Below are 22,490 nucleotides of genomic sequence, written 5' to 3' on the forward strand. Positions count from 1 at the left end.
TGTCAACAGGCGAGCAGCAGCAAGGGATGGGGATCATGAGCATCGGTCGAAGACTCGAAACCATCAAGCCACTTACTTTCTGTCAACAGGCGAGCAGCAAGGGATGGGGATCATGAGCATCGGTCGAGGACTCGAAACCATCAAGCCACTTACTTTCTGTCAACAGGCGAGCAGCAGCAAGGGATGGGGATCATGAGCATCGGTCGAGGACTCGAAACCATCAAGCCACTTACTTTCTGTCAACAGGCGAGCAGCAGCAAGGGATGGGGATCATGAGCATCGGTCGAGGACTCAAAACCATCAAGCCACTTACTCCCTGTCAACAGGCGAATAGGAGCAAGCCATCAGTGTTGTTCATACTGTTTGACCTTGGTAAACCACCAGCTCACCAGCTGTTAATGATGGTCAACTAAAATCAAGCAATGAATATTAGACTGTTTATAGTTTCAGCACTTCAGTATTTACCATTCATGAGTGTTACCAGGGCATCGTCAGACTGAATCAATCTTTGTCTTACTTTTAGATGTGGAAACCACTTAGCAATTTCATACGAATAGCCTTCATCATTGATTGGCCAAGATTGCTTATGTGTACGGTTGACGAGTGATCTAGATGATGCTGGAAGTAAGATAGTTGACCTGCAACTGTGCGACTCACATGACGGCGCACTTGATGCAAAGCTCCAGGTTCGACTGCTGTGTCGATATCAAGCACAGTTGCAATTCTTCGTTGTCCAATGCTAGAGTGGTGTGTTCCAGTAGAGTGCTGCAGTTCGTGTTCGGTTTCTGCATATCTAGGATGGTGAAATCAATCAACTTTGATGTGGCACGAGTCAGTCTGAATCACTTACTTTCCAAGCGCACATAGGACTTAGGACGAGCACGGTTTTTAGGATCGTACAATCGATTCAAGACACCTGTCTTCATGAACAATTCTTCGACCCGCTGAGGAATCCCTTTCAAGCATTCTCCTACTGGTGCCCCTTTTAGTTCCCTCTTGAGTTCTCCGAATGCGATTGGACGTAAAGCGTCAAATTTGGTGAATATCACGACCACGGGAACTGAAGATGGATCATTTAGTCCGAGTAAAACATAGGAAAGTAGACCTGAAAACTCGCTGTGCCCGGTGTCGCACTCCAAGAAGAATTTTTCCTCCGCCCCGTTGAAATGTTCGACAATGGTCGTCCATTGGAATACAGAACCTGATGGAAGTCAACAAGCGCTGAATGTCAGGAGGGAGCCACTTACCAAATAGCATGAAGTCGTTCCTCCAATTTTGTCGCCTTTGCCCGTTCCGAGATGAAATTCTTCATGTCCTCGAATTCTTCTTCAGAACCCGCTTCGAACCCGCATGAGTCGTGGAAGACGAAAGTGGGATTACTTTTGAACACCATCTCGTTTCTGATGTCGTGATTTCCACGCTGATCGTTTGTCAGCGTATAAATGCCTGCAGGCAAAATGGTGCACGCACCTTGATCGATGATTCCACGACTGCCGCATCGATCTATCCACGATTGATCAGCGGTAAACCCGTGCATCGCATAGACAATCGATCGTACCTTTTGTCCTTTGGTATCGTAAATTTCTGGTTCATCCGTGGTATTGCAGACCTTGTGAAGGATGGACGTTTTGCCTGCATTTGCTCTTCCTATGATAAGAACTCGAAATCGTTCAATCATTTCCCTGAGGACCTGAGCGTCGATGGTTGCCATGGGGAGATCTTAGTGTGCGTCCTGAAGTAGAGGTGATCTGGCTTATGATGAAAGCTGTACTGTGTGGTACAGAACGAGATCGCGGCGAGAGATAACAGCGAACAAATACGAAGCGAGGGCTCGTATGGCTTATGACACAACAGTTACACACGGCGTCTGTTTCCCTGCATTAGGCAATCAATTCCACCTCGAACTGTTCACTCGTCCGTACAATAAAGCACAAGGATTACACAACAAACTGATGTCGAATAAGAGCGTTGGTAAAGACATGATCTATAATGAACAATCAGAATACGACGAAAACGACAGAATTTCCCTCTTCCCTACCTATCTAATTGAGATTAAAAGCAGTGATATCGGAAACCTCTGTAGATGAAGGTGAGCTCGATCTTCCGAGGACTTCCATACGAATGATCGGATATTTGAGAACAAACAAGAGAACGTAGGGATGCGAGACACCCTCTGGAATGGGTTACATGCTGTGGTGCTCGACAGGGTCTGCATTTTTGGAGTTTTCCCCAGAAGTTTCGTGTACGACTGAGGGGTGACGGAGTAGTAGGTGCCGGTGCGCGTGTTGGCTGAAATCGAACGTCAACCATGCTTGTCGGACCGAGGGAAAGACCAATGTAACGTACTGTGAAAGCTTGTGTGGTCATACAGGCTTGGTACATGTCTGCGGATGAGTCTGATTGCCCATCATCAAACATTATAGATTGGCGCATATCTTGTCGGGTATCAAATAAGACGTACCGGCCAACATACGCTTAGATTCGAAGTCTGGCATGCGTCTTATTGGGTTATGAAGAAATCCGCCCCAAGAACCCTTGAATTCCGACCCATGAACAGAATAGACAAAGCTTCAATTCCGTTTGACTGGACCCTCCTTCGACACTTCCCTCCCGGGTGCCTACTGTGATGAATGATGTCTTCAGCCTGGCCTCTTCTGTTCATAGCAAGCGAGCTCGAATTCTTCAATGGTATTGAGATCATATAGCGTCCATGGTCGTGATATAAGTGATGAAGTACATGATCTTGCCTTGAACGGACAAAACATTATGCTTTAGCAAAAATGCAGTGAGTATGGGAACTCGCGGCGCAAGCTACAATGACTCGGACTCACTAATAGATGCCTTGAATCCAGTTTCGAAAACGTTGATGGAATTGTGGGACATAGCGTTGAATGCTGGGTGTATGGTATAGACGACATTATTTCTGCTGTTCTCTGCCGGTGTCGGAGTGGCCTATGCCATCTTCGTGGATATCGATGAGTCTGATGTCGATCCTGTCCGAATTCATTATGACTGTTTTACGTTCGCCTGGCTAGTCTCGATCATTGCTAGGAAGCAGGATTGTGATGAAAATTTGAAATCATGCTCAGAAATCTCGACTTCCCATGGACAAACGCTTTTCTTAACAACCGTGACGTCAAAGCCTGTGGCAAGCCTTGCGCGCCTGGGCCCGTGCCACTGGCGTCTAACTTAGCCCTGCAGCGTGTTTACGTATGTGACATCCAGGGAGAATGTATGTATCTTCATACTTCTCCCACATTCTACCGCGTCTATAATCCACGAGTTTATGCTCACCTTACAAGACACTAAAAGATACGATGTCGCATTATACAAGGTAAGATTCTAAGGTTGCTGCAATTGTCAAATCTAATGAGGTGTTTATCAGTTCAGATCCTCCTCCTCCATACAAGCAATATGCTTCGCCACAAGCATCCCGTCCTGGCCATTCTCACTCCACCGCGCAAAGCCACATACACAACGGTCACTCGCATGACTATGGTTCTCATAGGCATCACGGACGCCAGCCCTCGATTGCGGTACCAGCGCGCCCCGTTTCTCGGATCGTGTAAGCTTTCATTCCACACATCTCTGTCGACTGTAGTCATTGATAGAGGTGGTTAGCATTCATTCCAGGCACGATGTCTGTAGCACGAAAGCATGTGCAGTTGTTAATACTCGTCTTTAGGTCCAGCGAAACCGATCATCTCCTTCAGAGAGGAAGATCTCGACCAAACGACGGCTCAAGATGTTGCCTCATCACAATTATCGGAGCTATACTCATTTTGGGGCTGTTTTATATTTTTCCATTTGACTATTCTATGCCCGTCAATGTGGTTTGGACCAATCTTGAATCTCATTCCTGCACCACTTATGCAACAAGGGAATACCTAGCGGAACTCAATGTCTCCCCTTGGAACTATCAGTGGATGAAAATCTGTATGAGTACTCCAGTGGTTATCCATGGCCGGTCTCGCTTGCCTTCCAGATGCGAAGATGTTGGTTGATGTTTCTCATTAGTCCTGATAACAGTATTTGACTTGGTATAGCGCTCAGGCACGGTAGTTGGGCATTTTGCCGTCAAAAATGACGAACCAGACTGTGTCACATACTGGAGTGGGTATAGGGATTGGGTAAGTTAAATGTCTCGCATTTCACCTAAACTCACCACTCTATGTCATAGGGATGTACTGCTAAAGGCTCGAAGCAGAGAGTGAGAGGCAGACGTACTGCTCCCTGGGACTTGAGTTGATTTTGATTGTAGCACATTGAGCAACATCTCATGAACGTACCGGCCAACGCAGACTATAAGGAATTCTGTGCGACAACGCCTGCTCGCTTCTTAGACCGTCAATTCTCTGGTGCAGACTCGTGCTCGAATAGCGTACGTACATTTGAGTTATCACTCCTAAATTGTACCTGAAATGTGTCTAGATCTGGGGCGTCTATGGGCAGTGGTTCATCAATGACCCTAGTTGTTGAAGCGAGTGGAGATAATGGTTTCTCATACCTATCGGTGACTGCTTTTACCTCCATTTCTCTTCGCAGCATTCATGTACTATTTACTGACGAAAATTGTATTTTGTGGACCTACCCCGGTGGTCTGTTGCGCATTTCAAACGAAGCGACAAAACAGCATCTGAAACCGTGCCATGGTGATTGATTGAGAAGTCCCAATCATGTCCCGCACTCAGTAAGTGACCTTACCTACTGGTACCCTATGGAGTAACTCAACCTTTGCTACGACAGTTCGTAAGAGCAATCGGATTTGAGCATCTGATCACGGGTGCAGGATCATATAGCATAGCAAGGGACGGTCATCGCCTTTCAGGCTCGTCTGCCCGATGACCACGAAGAGATGAGGAACAACGTGCCCAGCGCATATGCGCCCTTGTTACCAATAAGGTCGGAATTGTCTAGGTGAGCTCTCCTAATGTTTCGGAGGTTTTGGAGTTCTCGGCGTCCGCCTCCCAATCATATTGATGCAGACAAGTTAATCATGCAGCCGAGCCGAATTATAAGGCAATATCATTCTCAACCTCTCACTCAAATGGGTTTCTCAAGGCTCCACACCCATTGACAAATCCTTTGCTTCAAGCTCTTGAAGGATAGCCGTATCGTCTGACTCCGCAGTACGAAGATTAACGCACTTAATTGTAGATCTTCTCATGAATATTGTCTGGCGCCAGTAATTCTTACATTCTGTGAAGGACCATTCACGATTCTGTTCCTTGCTCTTTGCATATGGCACTCACGTTATTTGACAACTCCACGATATTGTCCACGCTTTCGCTATTCTGACCCTCTTCGTTTCCTCCTCTGCTCAATCAGAAGTCCATCGACTTTGTCTTTTAGGCCGATTTCTTACTTGAAAAACTCCCTCCAGACTTGGGGAAAAAGAGGTTCGATCTCAAATATTGATGCATTCAACTACGCATAAATTATAATAACAGGGGGGAAAAGGTGTGGCGTTGGCTATTTAGCAAGTATGCTCTGCACCTAAAGATGGAGGCATTATGCTCCATCATCATCCCGCATCGACGGCGCTCATTTTCGCACTTCCAAATGTTCATTTGAGAGATTCTGGGACAGGTTGGCCCATCTGCGTGGCATTTGATCAAATATTATTGAATCAAGCGCCGGCGGAGTCACAATGGTACGCAAACAACCGATGATAGCTTTTCACCGCCTTGCGCCCCAAGGCAGGATAGGTTGGATTCGAGAACCAGCCTAGTAAGTACTTAGAACAACAACAATTTGTCTTCAATGAATGCAAAACGGTTTGTAGTAACAAGTATTATGAGGTCCTAGAGGATCTCAATAAGAAGTTGCCATATTTGTGTTAAAATTGAGCGCGACTTACAGGTATAGCCAAAGCTTTTCTTTAAATCCTCCGTCGGAACACCAGGGGAAGGCGGGTTGGTCTAATAGTAACAGCCATCAACATTTCATCTCACAAGAGTAGAAGTCCAACATACGCCAGAGTGAGTATACTTCGCGCGTCAAGTACTCGCGCCTTGCGCTGTTCATATGTTTCGCCAACAAATTGCGGCTCGTCCTTGATTGAAATCGTATATCGCGAAATTAACATGGTGAGAACAGCTGCTCCTTCGGTTTCCGCGAACCTAAACAAAATCAAATGGATGACCAAGGATAAATGATAATATGCTCACTTTCTTCCTAAACACCCTCTGTGACCTTCATTAAAATGTGCGTCTTCGAGTTCGTTCTGAGCAAGATATTACAGTGACACTTACCACCACTGAAGGAAAGGAATGCATCTCGGTTCCATTCACCCAGGAATCGTTCGGGCTTAAACGAGAATGGATCTTCCCAGTACTTAGCTACAATCATGCGCCATGTTGTTATTGCATCTCTTTGCATTATGAAAGTGACTTACGGTTGTAGTGAAGCCCAGGTACGTCCAGTGCAAGTTCCAATCCTTTAGGCACAACGACCGTTTTCATCGTGCCGTTCGCATCTGCGAGGGTGAAGGTCGTGTCTTCGGTACTTACCTTGGTTACAACGGAAACCTGCACTTAAGGTTAACGCAAACGCTTGGAGATATTCGCTTCACCAACATACAGGGGGGAACATCCGCAGTGCCTCGTTGAATACGCTGCTCCGATATCAGCCCATAACCCAGTTGATTCAGAGGCAAACTGACGCAGAAGAGTAGGCCAATGACGGCATATCATTATAAGTCTGTCAAAAACGTCGTGAGCCTGGTTGTATAGCTGTCTGTGATTCAGGGGTAAATACAGGAATTCTTCCATCAGGCAGTACGCGCTTGATATGTTGGTACATTTCTTCTTGCTTATCGGGATGTAACGCCAATAGTGCGAACGCAAAAGAAAGTGTATGGGCTGTCGTCTGTAAGTCGTCAGCGCGAGGCAAAAGTGTGAAATGGATGTGATACCTCGTGTCCTGCGACCAAAAATATGAAGATATTGCCTGTCGGACAGTGTCGTCATGCTCTGTTACAAAGTCTGAAATTGTAGCTTACCAATTAATTCGCTGTCACTCAGCTTTACTTCGTCCTTCGACAAATTATCATCGTCATTTGCTGATAACAAACTGGATAACAGGTTGTGACGATCTTCCTGCTGGGATACCTGTCGTTCATGGATCATCTCTGTTAGGTATCGCTACAAAAAAAAGGTCATCAAAATGTCAAGTACTCAGTCACGATTATGGTACAGACATGCAATTCATCGAAGGCGAGCCTTGCACGTCTGAAACGTTTAGTAAGTCCCATGGCCCATCTCGGTACTAATAATGCAAGGGTGAGGTCTTGTGTCACTGTGTGGATAGCATCTTTGAAAGTAAGTTGGTGTCCGAGTGGGACCACAGCGTCCTCCTTCCAGGTTATAGGACGACCAAAGCCTATAATGAGTTCAACATATCCAACTATCTATTCATAAGGCCGATTACGCTCACCTGCAGCCCCGATAACGAACAGAGCAATCTGGTGATCCGAATAAAATTAATTAAAAGAAACGCGGAGGTGGCATCAAGAGCTCTCACTTGAAAAGTCAAATCTACGGAGTGATTAAAAACCACTTCTTCTTGTCCAGCCCACATTGTATCAAAAAGGTCGAGCATGATCTGTATCGTTGCATCCCAGACCAGTGTATTGTTACTCTTTAACTTATAAGTTAGGAAGCTTCAATGTACGCGTGGACGTCAGTTACTGACTTCTGAAAACGCAGGTGCGGCGATCTTGCGGTAACGCTTCCATTGGTCGCCTTCGGAAACAATAATGTTTTCCCCGAAGAATGCTAATATGGCATATCGTCCAAGAGGTTTCGGGAAGCGTCCTCCACGAGACCAAACAACGTCCTTTGGTACGATTAATCAATCTGAAGGCTTTCAAGGCCGAAATAGACGGTCATACCTTGATTACATTGGCGTCTGCTATGAACAGCGATCCCGCTGCTTTCGGCCAGCATGCCACATAGAACCATTGACCTTTGCTACACCACGGTGTTGCAGGCAACTTACAGTAGAAATTATATCAAGGCCCCTCTCTGCAAAGGCTTCCGAGATTTATGTTGACTAGGGAAAATAAACCAGGGTGGAAAATGTTCGACGTACGGGCATGCTTCAACAGCCAAGAATGGTCATGACCTAAGTTCAACAAGGGGATCGGGGGAAACAGGCATTCGAGCACGCTTAAGTGATCGATGATTGTTCTGTATCCTGGAAGGTGACTATGCAAGATAATTAGTTCTATATAAGTAATTCGATAAAGCTGGTAGTAACTCACTGAATGCTTTCCAACAGTCGACGGAAATCTAAGAAGAGCTGGAAGGCGCGCAGTGCACACACCAAACTCACTAATGTTGCAAGGGTCTCCAACGACAAACCAGTGATAATCATGCTTGCGGGGGAGAACACGCCGTGAGTACGCAAGGCACCACTCTGCACTCTATCATATACATATTGCCGATTTCAAAATTCAGAATTTGTACAGCGGGAGAACCACCACACACTGGCACGTCACAGCTCGGACCGGACTCCCTTCCAACAGACGGAGAATCAAATCCGAATGGACCCTAATAGTCACTGGGACACATTGTGGCCAGTCGTGAACTGCAAGCACTCGGACAGATGCCACCGGAACGTATGAATTGAATTCGTCGACAGGTAGATCGAGACATCATCGAGTGACACAGAGATGGGCAGCAGGTCGCATGAACACTAAATTAGTACAATGGGATTGCATTGGTTACCTCAACTAGTTTTCTTGAATTTCTACCGCGACCCGCTTGTCCGAACGCATGATGACGAACACTGTATGAAAAAGCGTAAAGCATTTGGGTCCTCAAGCTTGAACTTTTAGTAATCCCATTGGTGCTGCTATAGTGATACGGTTAGTGTTTGATATACTACTAGTAGAGTAGAAGAAGACTTGAACGTACGGGTAGATGCTGAAGCAATGATCACAGCCAATCATGATCATCAACAACGTCAACTCTGAAGCGCCCATAATACACTTTCCCAAACACAATTGCAGTTCATCATTCGACCCTCAGTTGACAATTTCTTTCAATCTCTGATCTTCTGCGCACTGGGCAGCCTGGGCTGTGTTCCGCTATAACCGACAAAAGCCTGGAATTTGTGTGGACTCGTTTAAATCTCGTTCAGAATCACGCAAGGACGAGATGAGCTCACTAGCCTTCCTAGTGACTGAATTGCAAGTGTGTTTGTGTTTACAATGATGGCCTGTCAATGTCTACTTACACCTTCGCCTAAAGTCTCTCGCCAGCGAGTCCAGGAGAAAGCATCCGGAAATACGCGAGGTACGACGGCAAGCACTCATCACACGTACTGACGTCTTATGTCCACACAAAGGCAGCAGAGAAGTCGCTAGCGATACTTAGATCCTCTCCAGAGCAAGCAACAGCATCTTTGGCGTCTGGTACGTGATTCCATCGAAATGCGCCCCACTTTCTTCATCGTTCACCCACAGACAGCGCACAGTCGGATGATCTTCTTCGTCCAGTGTTTATGGGATGCGCGACCAAGAACGCGAAAGTCGTCGCCATCTCGTTGGGGTCGCTGCAGCGGCTGATAGCCCTCAAGGCAGTGCCGCAGTCTGCTGTCGCACTCATTGTCAGCACGATGAACGATGCTATGAGCCAAGGCGTGGACATTCAACTTCGGATCCTGCAAACCTTAGTATCCTTGATCACTAATTTTCCTTCAATACACGGAGAGCTCCTGGGAGAGGTACGTTCTCTCGATACTTCCTAGTACCTGTCTGATTACCCGTGAAAGGCATTGCTTCTTTGTTTTAAGTTGCAGGATTCTAGGATCGCAGTAGTTTCTTCGACAGCTGCAGCTACCCTGCGCCAACTGGTCATGTTTATCTTTGAAAAAATGGTTAACGAGGATCGTCAAGAGGCCAGCGACACCCCGGAGCTCTCTGAGGCGACTCTTCCGGATGGTAGTACCAAAGCGTTAGGGCCTTGTGCCAAAGATGCATTCTCTGTCTTCGAAGATCTGTGTCTCCTAGCAAATTCAGAGAGACCCAATTTCTTGAAGCTCGACTACCTACATAAGACCTTCGCCTTGGAGTTAATTGAGAGTGTACTCACGAACTACCACGAGCTATTCAGGAAGGTAAGTTTGTCAGTCTCATTCAGCTAGTTCATACTAATGCTCGTCGCAGCACGCCGAGCTTTTGATGTTGCTGCAACACCACCTTTGTCCACTCATCCTGAAATCTCTCTCCGACAGACATGTCTTTCCGTTGACACTCAGATGCACACGAGTTGTGTTCTTGATTCTGAAGCAGTTTTCATTCGAACTAGAGACGGAAGCTGAAGTATTCCTGATGCTTCTCATAAGAATGATCTCAGAAGATCCCGACGCATCAAATCCGGACCATTCCAGCTCACGTCCAATATGGACAAGGGTTCTCGCAATGGAGATAATGAGAGGGTTTGTCTCAAGCTTGACGCGCGAAGTTTGCACTAATATTTCTTTTCAGGGTATGCAGCGATGCCGAGCTTGTCCGAAACATATGGGATCGCTATGATGCGCAGCAGCCGGGCTCCAAGGTCTTTAGCTCTATGATAGTCGCATTGAAGCGTCTCGTTACTGAGAAACCTGCGCTTCTCGGAGTTAGCCCGCAGATGATGGGGGTCGGAATTTCTCATGCGGGTGATAGTGCTGCACAATCGGGATCCAATTACGGTTTGGATGTTGGTGGGGTTGCTGGAATGGTTGCCACGGCTGCAAGTGCCACCGTGTCAGGAGTAGTTGGGATAATTGGGTCTGGCATTGGTCTAAGCGTGCAGAACTCGGCCATGAAGCTTCAATGGTACAGTCTTCATTTCGCATCTCACGGATTATCCTGAGCTATCTTTCCTGACCAGTATCGATCAATTAGACAAAGCAGACTCCCCGCCCATCCCCGAAGCATATATATACCTTCTCGCTGTGCAGTGTATTGTCTCCCTATGCGAAGGCTTCGCTTCGTTCACCGGCCCACTGTACACGTCCATCATGGTTCAACGTCCTCGAGCGGCTGGCGAGCCTGTCATTCGCGCACCTGCTTCTCTTGACCTCTCCGCTCTCCCGCAGGACGATCCTGCAACTGAGCACCTCATCATCGTCCGTTCTATGGTTGAGAACGGCTGGCCTGCGCTTCTCGCAGCTCTATCCTTCATTATCTCGACAAATCTGTCAGATGAGCTCTTTATAGACGTTCTTAGCAGCTATCAAGCATTGACGAACGTGGCGGGGATGCTTGCCCTCAGCACTCCTCGCGATGCATTGTTCAACTCACTTTCCAAATTTGCAATACCCTCGCGAGTAGTGTCCAGCTTAGAATCGTACGTGGAACCTCCGACGCCCCGAACGTCAACTTCATTCACGGATAACCTGGGGTTGACAGCACCTATCCAAGCTCCGGGACTTTCCGAACGAAATCTGGCATGTCTCAAAGTGCTGGTATCTAGTGCCCTTTTCCTCGCTGGCAGCCTAGGAGAGAGCTGGTATGGCATTCTGGAAGCTTTACAGAATGCGGATTACGTCTTGAACGTCAAAGCATCGCAAGCAGCTACCAACCGGCGGATGAGCACACCCATGACACCCAATCGATCCGTGTCAGCGACGAGCTCCGCTGAACAGGGGAAAGTGGCCCGTCACCCCCTCCTCATAGATATCGATTCAGAGAGCGTGCTTGCTGCCGTGCAGCGCCTCTTCGATGCGTCCAAAAACCTGGAGGATTCAGCTTTTCAGGACTTTGTCACCGCGCTCTGCAAACTTAGCTCAGAGATGGTTGGTATGCAATCTGATGGAAGCACGCTGATGGAGTCGGATGATTTCTTGAGTCCTGTACCAATTTCTCCTCACAGGAGGCGCGTCAGCGGAATTCATCTGCCGCGCAGCGCTGGTATGTCAGGGTTTACCCTTGTGCGTCATAATGAGATCTAACATCTTCTCAGCGTCAGGGTGATTTTGGTGTGGAGCGCCTGGGTTCGGTAGCAATGTTGAACTTGCATCGCTTCATCTATCGCGCACCTGAGGTTGCATGGAACACTACTACAAATCACCTTCTGTGGATTATGGGTCTCTCCTCAGCGCCGCAGTCCATACGAGTGCAGGCAGCACGCGTCCTTGATGAAATTCTCACCGTGGTCCCCCGTAACTTGTCATCCACTGGAGATCTGCAGGCCAAAGTTCAGCGTCGCGTTCTCGACGTTCTGTCCAAACAGATAGTACCCGCATCATCCGACGTCCTACCGACGAGCACGAATATCGAGCTCCGGCGAATGGGATTGGAGACCCTGCATCAAATTCTACAAGCGTCCGGACACACTTTCATCGTCGGGTGGGGTAGCATTTTTGAGATGCTAGGGAGCATCTGTAAACCTGCGGCTCCCTCCAGATCTCAGTCGGTCGATTCCATCAGCACGTTGTCGCTTCAAGAGACGCCCCGTCAAAAGCCACTGCCTCTAGGGTATGTTAACGACCGCGGCTACACAGCACTGGTGAAGATCGCCTTCCAGTCCCTCAAACTTGTTTGCGACTCTGTGTCTGTGTTATCCCCTGAAGACTTGCGGCTTTGCATCAAAACCCTCGGACAATTTGGTCGACAAGCTGACACGAACATTGCGCTTACTGCGGCAGAAAGCCTTCTCTGGAGTGTGTCGGACTCGATCCAGGCAAAGCGGAAGGATGCAGAGATGGAACCAGAATATAGCGCGCTGTGGATGTGTCTACTGTTGGAAGTTCTAGGTCTTTGTACTGACGCTAGGCACGAAGTTCGTGTAGGCGCCATTCAGACCCTTTTCCGTGCAATGCAACTTTACGGAGCCACGCTTACGCTGGATACATGGAATGACTGCATATGGAAGATCACATTCCCATTACTCGACGCAATATCTTTAGAAACCCGGCGTAGCACTTCTGAGCCCGGAGCTTTGCTGAACTCTGGTCTGGCGTCGCAGTCTCCCGAGCATGCATGGGACGAATCGAAGAGTCTTGCATTGCAGTCGATTGGATCTATTATCAGCGACTTCCTAGTCATCAAGATCATGCATCTGGACTCCTTCTCGAAAGCGTGGTCCGTGTTTGTTACCCACGTTCACGATACTGTATCATTGGACCGTCGAAACTTGAGTCCGCCTGCACTACTTTCGTTGGGGAAAGTGGTGAAAGCGCTTTCTGGCGCAGACGCTTCTCTGCAGGTCAAGGTATCGGAGGCTTGGGAATGTGTATGGAAGGGCATGCAGTGAGATGGGGAGCATGGTACTCCAGGGTGGGGGATCTCAGCTCTCTCCGAGTACGAATACGACACAACTCTACCGTGCATTTACACAGGAGAGTTTGGTCGCTCTTGTCGACGTCATACGGAGCACCCGTTCCATTAGTCTGGCCCAGACGAAGAAGGAATGGCCACTTCAGCGCCTCAATCGTCTGATGGAAATCCTCAAGGGTACGTCTCTCTATTTTTGTCGCATCCTTCTTCCTGAGCCATGCACAGGCGTTCTTACCTATCCTAACTCTACGGACTATCGTCCGGATGTTGATGGTTTGTCACCTGTTCAGGTAGGTGAATGTTCAGCATTCACTGAACACCATCGTCTTATTGATATGACAGGCAGTGGTCTTGGACGCTATCGCCGATATTAACTCAACGGGTTCTGGTGTCCCATCTCTCATCTTACGAGATCTCTCAGAATTCAGCACACTTCCGTTTCTGGCTGCTTTTCATGTGCCCATCTTGTCTCCCGCCTCCCTCTCAACGTCTATTGCGACATCGTCCCAAAAACAAGTCACATACATTGCGTTGTCCAAGAAGGTTATGCCGCTTATCGTTGAGTTGTACATGCGCTTCAAGGATGAACTCGAGATCTATGAAGATGGTACCTTGGAAGCTGTCTTCTCGGTATGTCATTGATGATGTCCTTGGTCTCCGAATGCTCATTTTGTTTTGTACTCAGACCTATTCAATACCAATAAAGCTAAAGTACGAGTGTCCTGCTCCATCAAAGTTTGGCAAAGATCCTCCTCTGTGGAAAACCGCGACAACAAGTTTTCTCCGTATAGTCACTGACTCGGTCAGAAGGATGGCAGCATTCGGCGATCGTACGTAGTCAATGATTTGGTTGACTTCATCTGATTATAAAATACAGGTATATCCGATACGCGAGTCGAGGGCATATGGCGACAAATCATTGAAGTCTTTCGGGGTGGCATTTTGGCTGATTGGTGCGCACTTCGTTCTTATCTCATTCTGTCGTTTTTTGTACTCCATCACTAACGTGTTTGTAGCACTGTGACAGAGGGTTTCTCACTCGAAGATCAGGAAGCGGAGGAAAACTTTGATCTGTCTCTCATCAGCTCATTGGAGATTGATCTCGTACCGCATCTGGGAGATACAAGAGTTCCTGATCACCTCATCGCACAGTTGGCCAAGATCTTGCACAAAGGCAGCCAGTTATACAAGTCGAGCATGAACCCCTCACGTCCTGGTTCGCCCTCGACAGATACTGCGAATGTATCAGATGACTCTCGGGAATCGCATGACTTCGAGAAGGTGGACCTCGATATCGGAACAACTGCATCTGGATTTTTGGTTCCGAGAGAGCGGTTTTCGTTTTGGTGTTTTGATCTTCTGTTTTTGATATGCTCTGATGTTACAAGCGGTGACTCAATCCCTCTGCGAGCATTTCCAGAGCTAACTGTTCTTCTAGATCAAGAGTCTTCAAGGAAGCGAGTTGCTGCACTTTCTCTGCCGGCCTTACTTGATCGATGCAAAACTCCAATGGTTAGCTATGTTGCTGATGAGGCTATTCGGGGTAATATGCCTTTCCCGAGGTAAATTGTAATCGTGTCGCATCATTCTCTGTTACTGAACCAATTTTGACAGGGTTCGTGAAGATGAACTGTTGTATGTACTTCGCAAGATTGTGGATTTACGGCTCTGGCCAGGAACCTTGTGGGCCGCACTGTCGGAGTCACCATCGAAGTTCAGTGATTCTCAACCCGGTACCTGTTTCTTTGCTCTGTGATCTGATCTATGCTGAGCGTCTGCCCAGCGGTTGATGTCAGTCTTTCACCGTCTGCACTTATTGCGGATGTGGTGAAACGGTCGCCAGTCGCTCATCTCTTCTATTTTTATTCGGTGTTGTGTGAAATCGCTTCTATTCCGCGGAAGACGCCATCAGCATGGGTGATCACAAGTACCTCGCCACCCGAGACTAACCAGGAGAGGAGAGGCAATTTTCTGCAGCCTCACATCGGTGCTCTAGAAAATGGTGGCAATGCAACGGAGGTAGATGCAAGAACACTTGCGAGGAAGGCGTTACAGGTTCTTGGGAAGGAGATGGGCGCGATTTAGCAATAGATGCTTTCATCTGCTTTGCAAGTTATTCTATTCTCACACGAAATATTTATGAACATGGCACAAATGTTTTGAATGGGTGGTACAGGTTATCTGTCAGAATTTTCAAACTGGCTTAGATGTGATCACTTTTCGGGACGTGCACTAGGAGAGATGGGAACATCAGCGCCGATATCGCCCTGTTTTGCGCCCAGCACTTCCATCAACTCCTTCCGAGCAAATATATGAGCTGCCTCTATTGCAGTGGGTTTGCCTATTCTCGGATCTGCGCCAGCTTCAACCAGAACACGCACAACCTCATCGTGCGACTTAAACACAGCGCCCGCGACTATAGATTGGCCAAGATCGTTGAGCCTGTTTGGATCTGCTTTCCGTTGCAGAAGTCCTTTAGTCAATTCCACGTGGCCTGCATATGCTGCGAGCATCAATAAGGTGTTTCCTATATGAATGTATCGTACGTCATTGAAGGGGCTAGGATATCGATGACTCGGACGCACCTTTTTCATTTGTGAGGTTGACTGGCAAGCCCGCATCAACTGCTTGAAGGATGAGCTCTGTGTTTCCCTCCCGCGCAGCGTCGAATATTCGGTGTGCAAAGGTGACGGTCTCAGCTGGCAGACTGGTATTGGACTGTGTGCGAGCTGCGTCATGATCGGGCACTTGCGGGGATAATTCAGTTGCCTAGCAGCCCGCCTCAGATCTTATAGAAGGGGGAAGGTAGATGTGACTGACCATCGACAAATAGTAGTGCGTCAAGTGCTCTCACTTGAAGAGATGTTCAAGTCGAGCATGTAGTATTAATTATAATCAATAGCAGTGTCGCTGAGTCTCGAGTCGGAGGCTGAATACACTGCCCTTTTGGATGTGACCCATGATATCACCTAACCTTCCCACCAGTCAGTGTTCTGCCGGTCGCCAAACGTTCGCCAGAGTCAATGAACGTACAATGGTGATGTCGGAAAGTTCCAGGAACCCCTTGGTAGACATGTCAAGGACCAATTTTCACACAGGCCATTTAAATACTGATGTGTCATGGCACGTTTACGACAACGTCTTGAAGTCCTGTGGAGTAGTAGAGGATGCCCGGCAGTGCAGTTTGTATGAGGGGTGTGATGTACGCTGTAATGATATAAGTATTTCGACGATTCTTCATAACAGACGGTGACATGGAAGTGCTCGGTTGGTTGATGCTGAAGGGACGAATGAAGAGGCCAGAGGGTTAACAATAGACATTGATATTTAGCAAGCAGCAGAGGTAGCATTCGTGTTGGTCGTGGAGGCAAGACAGAATATAACAAGGGTCAGCGCTAAGGGCTCCTCAGGGTCTTACATAGGCAATTGCTCGTACCTTGAAGTGACGCAACTTCCGGGAACCGGACGAGCAACAGGTACGGGTAGTGTTGCGGGCAGAGCTCTGTCATTCTGCCATGTGGCAGGGCAGAACCTCCGAGACATAATGTGGCAGGACACGTGTCCGAATTACACCATCTAATCATATTACCCCAACACACGAAAGAAAACTTATGACGAGACTATGTCCAACATAGGGTCTATGACCCCCAAGGATCCCACTCTGAAGCAAAAAAAAAAATGTGGCAAGACTCCTGCATATGCAGAACCCTAGTTCAGTGTATGATAGCGTCAATTGAGAAGCTTTAAGACTCTATAACGGCTACGAAGTCTGGAGGCCAGAGAGCTCTGAACGCGCATTGATGTTTCGAGCACCTCACGTACTAGTCTTCGGTATCATATATCCACCTTGGGAATGCTGCTGATAGCAAGTCAGCGCAACGTCAGACGCCGTCGCGCTCACATGCATACAAACAAACTTTCAAGCAATTATACAGAGGCTGCCAAGCAGCCCAAGATCGACTTCGCATTTTGTTTCTTCACAACAGTCTCTCCGGTGAGAATGATCCTAAATCGATATGCCGAGGTTGCTCGACTCAAAGATATTCGTAATGCAGAAAAAGTGATGGACATGAAGTTTGCCTCAGACTGGGACATAAATGGGAAGGAATTTTTAGAAGAAAGAGCACTCGACACGAAGATGGGAATTGGAATATTGATTCTATTTTGCTGTCGAATGGTAGCACGATTTTCGCAAAACGTGGATTCTGCCAGGTTCTGTCGCCAGGACTACCTTAGAATAGTTCTACCCACAACATTAGCCCGGTCTGGTCACTCATTTGCGTGTCACTGCGTAAAAGAAAGTGAAAGAATGCCGCAGAGCATGAGGCGGCATCCGGTTTGTCCAGCATACAACAATAAAGGTGCTTGGCTGCACCATACACTAATTGTGTATAAAAGCCACTCTACTCGTTTCAGCTTAGAAAACTCCACCATGAAATTTACTTCACTCACCACCATTGTCATTTCTGCCACAGCAATGGTTGGAGTAGCCATCGCATCAATACACGTGGGCGAAAACTGCCTCCCCGCCAGTGAGCACTCTTGCAGCCTGCCTAAGACCCCGCACTTACGGTTTATCCATAGATTCAGCAGCGTGCTATGAGGACTTCGACAATTTGAACAACAACGATGTCGGGTTTTACTGCGGACCTGAAGGCACGATCATATCAATCGAACCATGCGATTGTAGAGAATGCTGTGTCGTGGATACTTGGACATCATTCAGCTGCACAACTGTGAATCTGTCTTTCGCTGCTGCCTTTCGAGTCCGAGTGCTAATGTGATTGATTAGAAAGCAAAGCTGTGATGTAGTATCAATATTAATTACCTTGGTCATACAAGGTCACTCTCCAATGACAATTTTGTAGTTGTGGTGTTCCACAACCACCCGTGTGAATTGTTCGTATCGTTCAACATGTCAGGACTCTCAGCAACATTACTGAAGATGCTATTTTCAAGCTTGCATAACCAGTTCTCCTTGCGTCTTATAACTTCGCGACTGCGTGCGACAATCGAAATACACGTGTGCATTAGAATAGACTCGCATGCGGCCCGTCAGCTGGATCAGGCTGTTATGTAGATTTAGATTCGGCGCCTGTCCCCAGCTCCTCAACATATCCACCAACTGGCAGAAGCGTGAACCTCACATCGACTACCAGAAACCCTCCATCCCAATTTCCAAACAGTTTTCAGGTAGTGAGCATTTTCCGATCCCCGGGAAGCGAGCTTACCAGCGAACAGTATTTTGCTATGCCATCATCCAACGTCCATTCTGCTAACAAGGCACCGATGTCCCAGCGAGGACAAGATACTGGCTTCAGGCCCGTTGTGCCTCTCGAATTATCTGCTAATCGTTGAGTTCCTACGAGCGCAACTCGCAAGGGTTCGAGTCAACTTGATGTTGATTCACCTAAGTTGATCGACCGTAAGGTTAAAGCACTGCTCTTTAGTGACGGTTCGATTTGCCGTTATGCCGTGTACATTTTTCACACACCGCTGTATTTATTGTTGTATATCTTATATTTATTATTGTATATCCTAGAGCAACAATTCCGATATTGTCATAGGTGAGTTACACTGGATCCAGACTCCAAACCAATCGGCGGTGTGTAGAGAGCCTTAATCCTAGTGTACAAATCTATGTGTAGCTTTTGCTCTCTGGTCTAGCGAGTAAAATCACGTATATTGGTAAGCAATAATCTCTGATTTTACAAACGGTAACAAGAACATTCGTGTAGCTATTTGGGCTCGGACCCACAGGGTCTCGCGACCCGAAACACCGTTTCCTATCTGTGGAGAAAGTCCATGTGAGCTGTGATTCCCAACGATATAGGAGACTTGCGACGCGTCATAGCTCAACATGGACACCTGCTCTAAAGGAGAAAGTTCGATATAGTATTTTGAAGGTGTGCTTACCTCTCTAATGTGTTTGCGGCATTGTATATCGTGTGAAAGGTTCTAGGGCAGGCGATTCTTGCAAATACGGCGCCAGTATGACTGCATGTTTGCGCAGATATAATGTGAAGGCTTCACTTGACCATCTCCCAATGGACTTGACCACATCGAATGGTATTCCGCGGAGCAAATATTCTAGCACCCCTCCTATGCGCAAACCGTGCCCTTTGAAGTTCCCCATTCCAATCTTTTTCAATATGCCGCTGATTCTTTTCCAGAATTCGGTGCGCGTCAGTGGTCTGAATCCTTTGACGTGTTTCCATGCGAATAGATGTCCATCCATTGGTGGATCATTGATTGCAAAGTGATGTAGGAGAGCCGCTTTGGGGTCTGTCAAATCGTTTTGCTGTGCCCAGTGTACTGACTCTCCTGCTGCGGCCGCTTTGGTGCATGGTAAGAAGATCTTGGTTACGCGAAATTGATTACGATCTTCAATGTCAAACTCTACGTTTGAGCGTTTGACGTGCTTTCTAGGATCAAATGCCGATATGGATTTGACCGTGATTTCGCCTAATCAACATAGTGCGTAGAATGCGCTTGTCAGACATGTGTATACTGCAGCGTCACGCGATGCTGTTAAGTCCAAGTGCAAACGAATTTCGAGGATTAATTTGATGGAAAACGGTGCTCGTTTTTCACGCTTGGATGTGGAAGGAGTGAGTTCTGCGGCTCCGTCTAATGCTGCTTTTAACTGATCTTGCTGTATATTCCATGGTTGACCATGGAGCGTGTGCCAAGCTTTGATCGCGTATACGTAGTTTCCTAGCGTTCTTCCAGAGTATGATCCTGCACAACTCGCCACGAAGTTTAGAAGTGTCTTCGTGTCTATGGGACAACGCTGATCTTCTGGGACATTCCTCTCATCGCAAAAAACGTGGAATATCAACAGTCCTGCCCCGTAACATTCTCTTGTTCCAACCGCCCATGATAAGCTCATCACTGTCAATACTCTCTCCAGATCCTCCTCGGTTATGGCTAAACGTTTCCCGTCCGGTCCTGCAGCTACTCTGGATGTGAATGGAAACCAGAGCTTAAGCCGGTCCCGTGCCAAACAATGAGGGCGCAGCTGTGAGGGTATTGGTACTAAACCTGTTTTGTACGGTTGCGGTCTGACGATTTGTTCTTCAGGCAGTGCGGCTTTGAAACGGGACTCATTCCTCGCCCTGCTGCTGCTCTTGGCAGATGAAGAAATGGGAATCTGTGCTGTATCGGATCTCTTCACTGTCGCTTGTGCCGGAATCGATGCTAACAGGTCTATCATTGGCGTCATTAAGACTTCCTTCTGTATCATGGTTGAACACTTCGTTGTAACTGGTGTTCGTGTCAGAGAGGAAGGGTCTAAGTGCTTCTGGGATGGGGAGAATGGGGAGAAGAAGTTCGGCGCTGCTATAGATCCCTCTGGATGGTCCATCTGCTGGGTTCTGTTTGCTTGCGATGTACACTGGATGGAACGAGTAAGCCGATCCGGAATCGTGGATAAGGTCGAAGATTCGTCGAAAGACAGTGTTAACCGCTGTATTCTGACTACGTCCGTTCTTCCATCCCTCGATAACTCCTTGGTTGTCCCCAAATACTCTGAAGTGCCTTTCCTTTCTTCCCATTGCGATAATGTACTGAGTAAGGAATTCAAACCCCACCGCTTCGGCACAACCGATGTCCTTTTGTCCTTTGAGTGTCTGCCATCCTTCACGCAAACGCCATGCTCGCCATCTGTCTCCAATGACGATAGCAATTCCAAAGCTCGTGCTGGCATCTGAATATGCGGCTGGATTGAATAATGTAAGCGGTTTGGGAATGACACGACCGACAAACAGATTCTGTAGCAGCGTTTTCCACCAGTTGAGATCACCCTCAAGGCTCTTAACTGGTCTCCGTGGGAGAAACGGTTTACCCATCATGAGGCGCAGCATTGCCTCCAGCGACGTAAGATATGCGCGTCCCTTGGGAACGACGAGTGTAGTATGTAAGAGCTTACCATACAGTTGCTGCACGTTGAGGAGAGTGTGCGTGCTCCGTTGCGACCATTGCTCAATCGCTGTGAGATACTTTTGTTTCTTTTCTTCCGCCAAATATACTCTGTCTTGTGCCAGATCCCAAATGATCCCGATGTAGGGATTCGAGTAAGCGAAAGGTTTGTCTTTGAGAAATTCCCACGGAACACCAATATCGTCTGAGACTTGGTCGATGTCCAATAGGTTGCACGAGAATCAAACATCTTCTGCCGATCTAACTGACGCCCCTGACAGGTCTGCAATAGGGAATCGACAATCCTCGTTGAATTCCTCCAGGGTTCCGTCTTCGAATATGTGTCCCCCAAACCAAATCCTTCCTCCATCCTGATGCTGTCCTCTCTCTGTAATGTCTCTATGCCATTGCTTTCTCCTTTCGTTATATGCTGCAATATGTTCTGTAAGAATGCGAATAAAAACATGATCGTCGACCCATCTCGACGCTGGCCCGATCCCCTTTGAGCGAAATATGTCAAGACAAGCGTCTGCCAGGTTACCATAGGCTCTGGCTGATGGTCGCAGGCCGAAGCACATGCACGTGCCGATGCAGAAATGTTCTTCCGAGATTCGCACGACGGCTCCTGGCCATTGTGAATGGTGAATTGGAATCGTGCGATAGGCTTCGGAGACGTCCCTGATGGCGATCTGAGATCCTGGTGGAAGCCAGCTGATTGTGAGCGCGAGCACGTGAAAGGTGCCCCAAGTACTAGGAAAATCATCTGGATTAATGTACGAGTTGATTGATGCATTAGGAAATTTAGAAGAAGTAGAGTGTGGAAATGAATAATTCTGTATGACACGATACCGTCCAGGACGTCCCAGTTTGGGTATAATGGAGAACGGAGACGACTGAAAAGGTCCGATGAGATTCTGGACTTCATCAGCTTTGAGCGGACCAATATATCTTCCCTTCTTAAGTTCCATTTGAATAATAGACTGAAACTCTCGCTCGTATGTACCAATGGATTCTTTGTTCGGCGGCATTTGTGTGACTTTAATATTAGGGATGTTAAGAATGAAACCATTGCGAAGGCTGTTAGGAATGTGCGCATATCTGTCGAGCAGACCTGCTTTGACGAGATTGTGTTCCAACCTGTCCGGATTGTATGGTGTGACTGCCTTACGCTTTCTGAGCTCGAGGACAAGCCTGAGCTCCATGGGACGCGCTGCCGCACCCTGAACAAAAATGCCTTCGGTCGTGGGTGGTGTCCGAACAACCTTTGACTCTTTGCCAGTCGCTGCAGACTGGTCTC

At 47.6% G+C, this 22,490-nt stretch overlaps 6 protein-coding genes across 6 annotated transcripts; 2 read left to right on the plus strand and 4 right to left on the minus strand.

The window, feature by feature from the left end:
* Positions 1-1,013: 1,013 nt before the first annotated feature.
* Positions 1,014-1,903, minus strand: EDB93DRAFT_1322557 (uncharacterized protein). Its single transcript, XM_041454959.1, has 5 exons — positions 1,559-1,903; positions 1,471-1,503; positions 1,248-1,420; positions 1,118-1,201; positions 1,014-1,060 (listed from the first exon to the last, which is right to left on the minus strand). Exons 1-5 carry the CDS (start codon positions 1,709-1,711, stop codon positions 1,030-1,032), a joined length of 474 nt encoding a protein of 157 aa, XP_041304150.1. The 5' UTR covers positions 1,712-1,903; the 3' UTR covers positions 1,014-1,029.
* Positions 1,904-3,818: 1,915 nt separating this feature from the next.
* EDB93DRAFT_1091496 (uncharacterized protein) lies at positions 3,819-4,479 on the plus strand (the record flags this gene model as incomplete). The annotated part of the gene is made up of 5 exons (XM_041446364.1): positions 3,819-3,995; positions 4,047-4,130; positions 4,181-4,210; positions 4,262-4,381; positions 4,432-4,479. The coding sequence occupies 5 exons, from the start codon at positions 3,819-3,821 to the stop codon at positions 4,477-4,479; spliced, it is 459 nt and encodes a 152-aa protein (XP_041304151.1).
* Positions 4,480-5,881: 1,402 nt separating this feature from the next.
* On the minus strand, positions 5,882-8,379 carry EDB93DRAFT_1091528 (cytochrome P450; the record flags this gene model as incomplete). Its single annotated transcript, XM_041446368.1, has 18 exons — positions 5,882-5,921; positions 5,976-6,122; positions 6,171-6,195; positions 6,255-6,341; positions 6,398-6,530; positions 6,583-6,616; positions 6,665-6,702; positions 6,760-6,870; positions 6,917-6,951; positions 7,004-7,145; positions 7,202-7,383; positions 7,438-7,465; positions 7,525-7,641; positions 7,696-7,839; positions 7,895-7,968; positions 7,998-8,036; positions 8,095-8,210; positions 8,267-8,379. The coding sequence occupies 18 exons, from the start codon at positions 8,377-8,379 to the stop codon at positions 5,882-5,884; spliced, it is 1,605 nt and encodes a 534-aa protein (XP_041304152.1).
* Positions 8,278-9,323, minus strand: EDB93DRAFT_1168699 (uncharacterized protein). The gene is made up of 4 exons (XM_041450275.1): positions 9,258-9,323; positions 8,922-9,200; positions 8,491-8,859; positions 8,278-8,428 (listed from the first exon to the last, which is right to left on the minus strand). The coding sequence occupies exons 2-3, from the start codon at positions 8,987-8,989 to the stop codon at positions 8,706-8,708; spliced, it is 222 nt and encodes a 73-aa protein (XP_041304153.1). The 5' UTR covers positions 8,990-9,200; positions 9,258-9,323; the 3' UTR covers positions 8,278-8,428; positions 8,491-8,705.
* EDB93DRAFT_1242351 (uncharacterized protein) lies at positions 9,165-15,358 on the plus strand (the record flags this gene model as incomplete). Its single annotated transcript, XM_041452002.1, has 18 exons — positions 9,165-9,200; positions 9,258-9,327; positions 9,473-9,732; positions 9,781-10,125; positions 10,175-10,446; positions 10,505-10,828; positions 10,884-11,847; positions 11,868-11,915; positions 11,958-13,229; positions 13,252-13,450; positions 13,499-13,563; positions 13,616-13,903; positions 13,959-14,103; positions 14,151-14,226; positions 14,290-14,663; positions 14,712-14,835; positions 14,888-15,006; positions 15,057-15,358. 18 exons carry the CDS (start codon positions 9,165-9,167, stop codon positions 15,356-15,358), a joined length of 5,283 nt encoding a protein of 1,760 aa, XP_041304154.1.
* Positions 15,359-15,437: 79 nt separating this feature from the next.
* EDB93DRAFT_1168710 (ankyrin repeat-containing domain protein) lies at positions 15,438-16,476 on the minus strand. The gene is made up of 3 exons (XM_041450276.1): positions 16,094-16,476; positions 15,859-16,042; positions 15,438-15,800 (listed from the first exon to the last, which is right to left on the minus strand). The coding sequence occupies exons 1-3, from the start codon at positions 16,094-16,096 to the stop codon at positions 15,487-15,489; spliced, it is 501 nt and encodes a 166-aa protein (XP_041304155.1). The 5' UTR covers positions 16,097-16,476; the 3' UTR covers positions 15,438-15,486.
* Between the last annotated feature and the right edge of the window lie 6,014 nt (positions 16,477-22,490).

The sequence above is a fragment of the Suillus bovinus genome (genome assembly GCF_016758785.1).
Source record: "Suillus bovinus strain UH-Sbo-P2 chromosome Unknown EDB93scaffold_65, whole genome shotgun sequence".
Taxonomy (NCBI): domain Eukaryota; kingdom Fungi; phylum Basidiomycota; class Agaricomycetes; order Boletales; family Suillaceae; genus Suillus; species Suillus bovinus.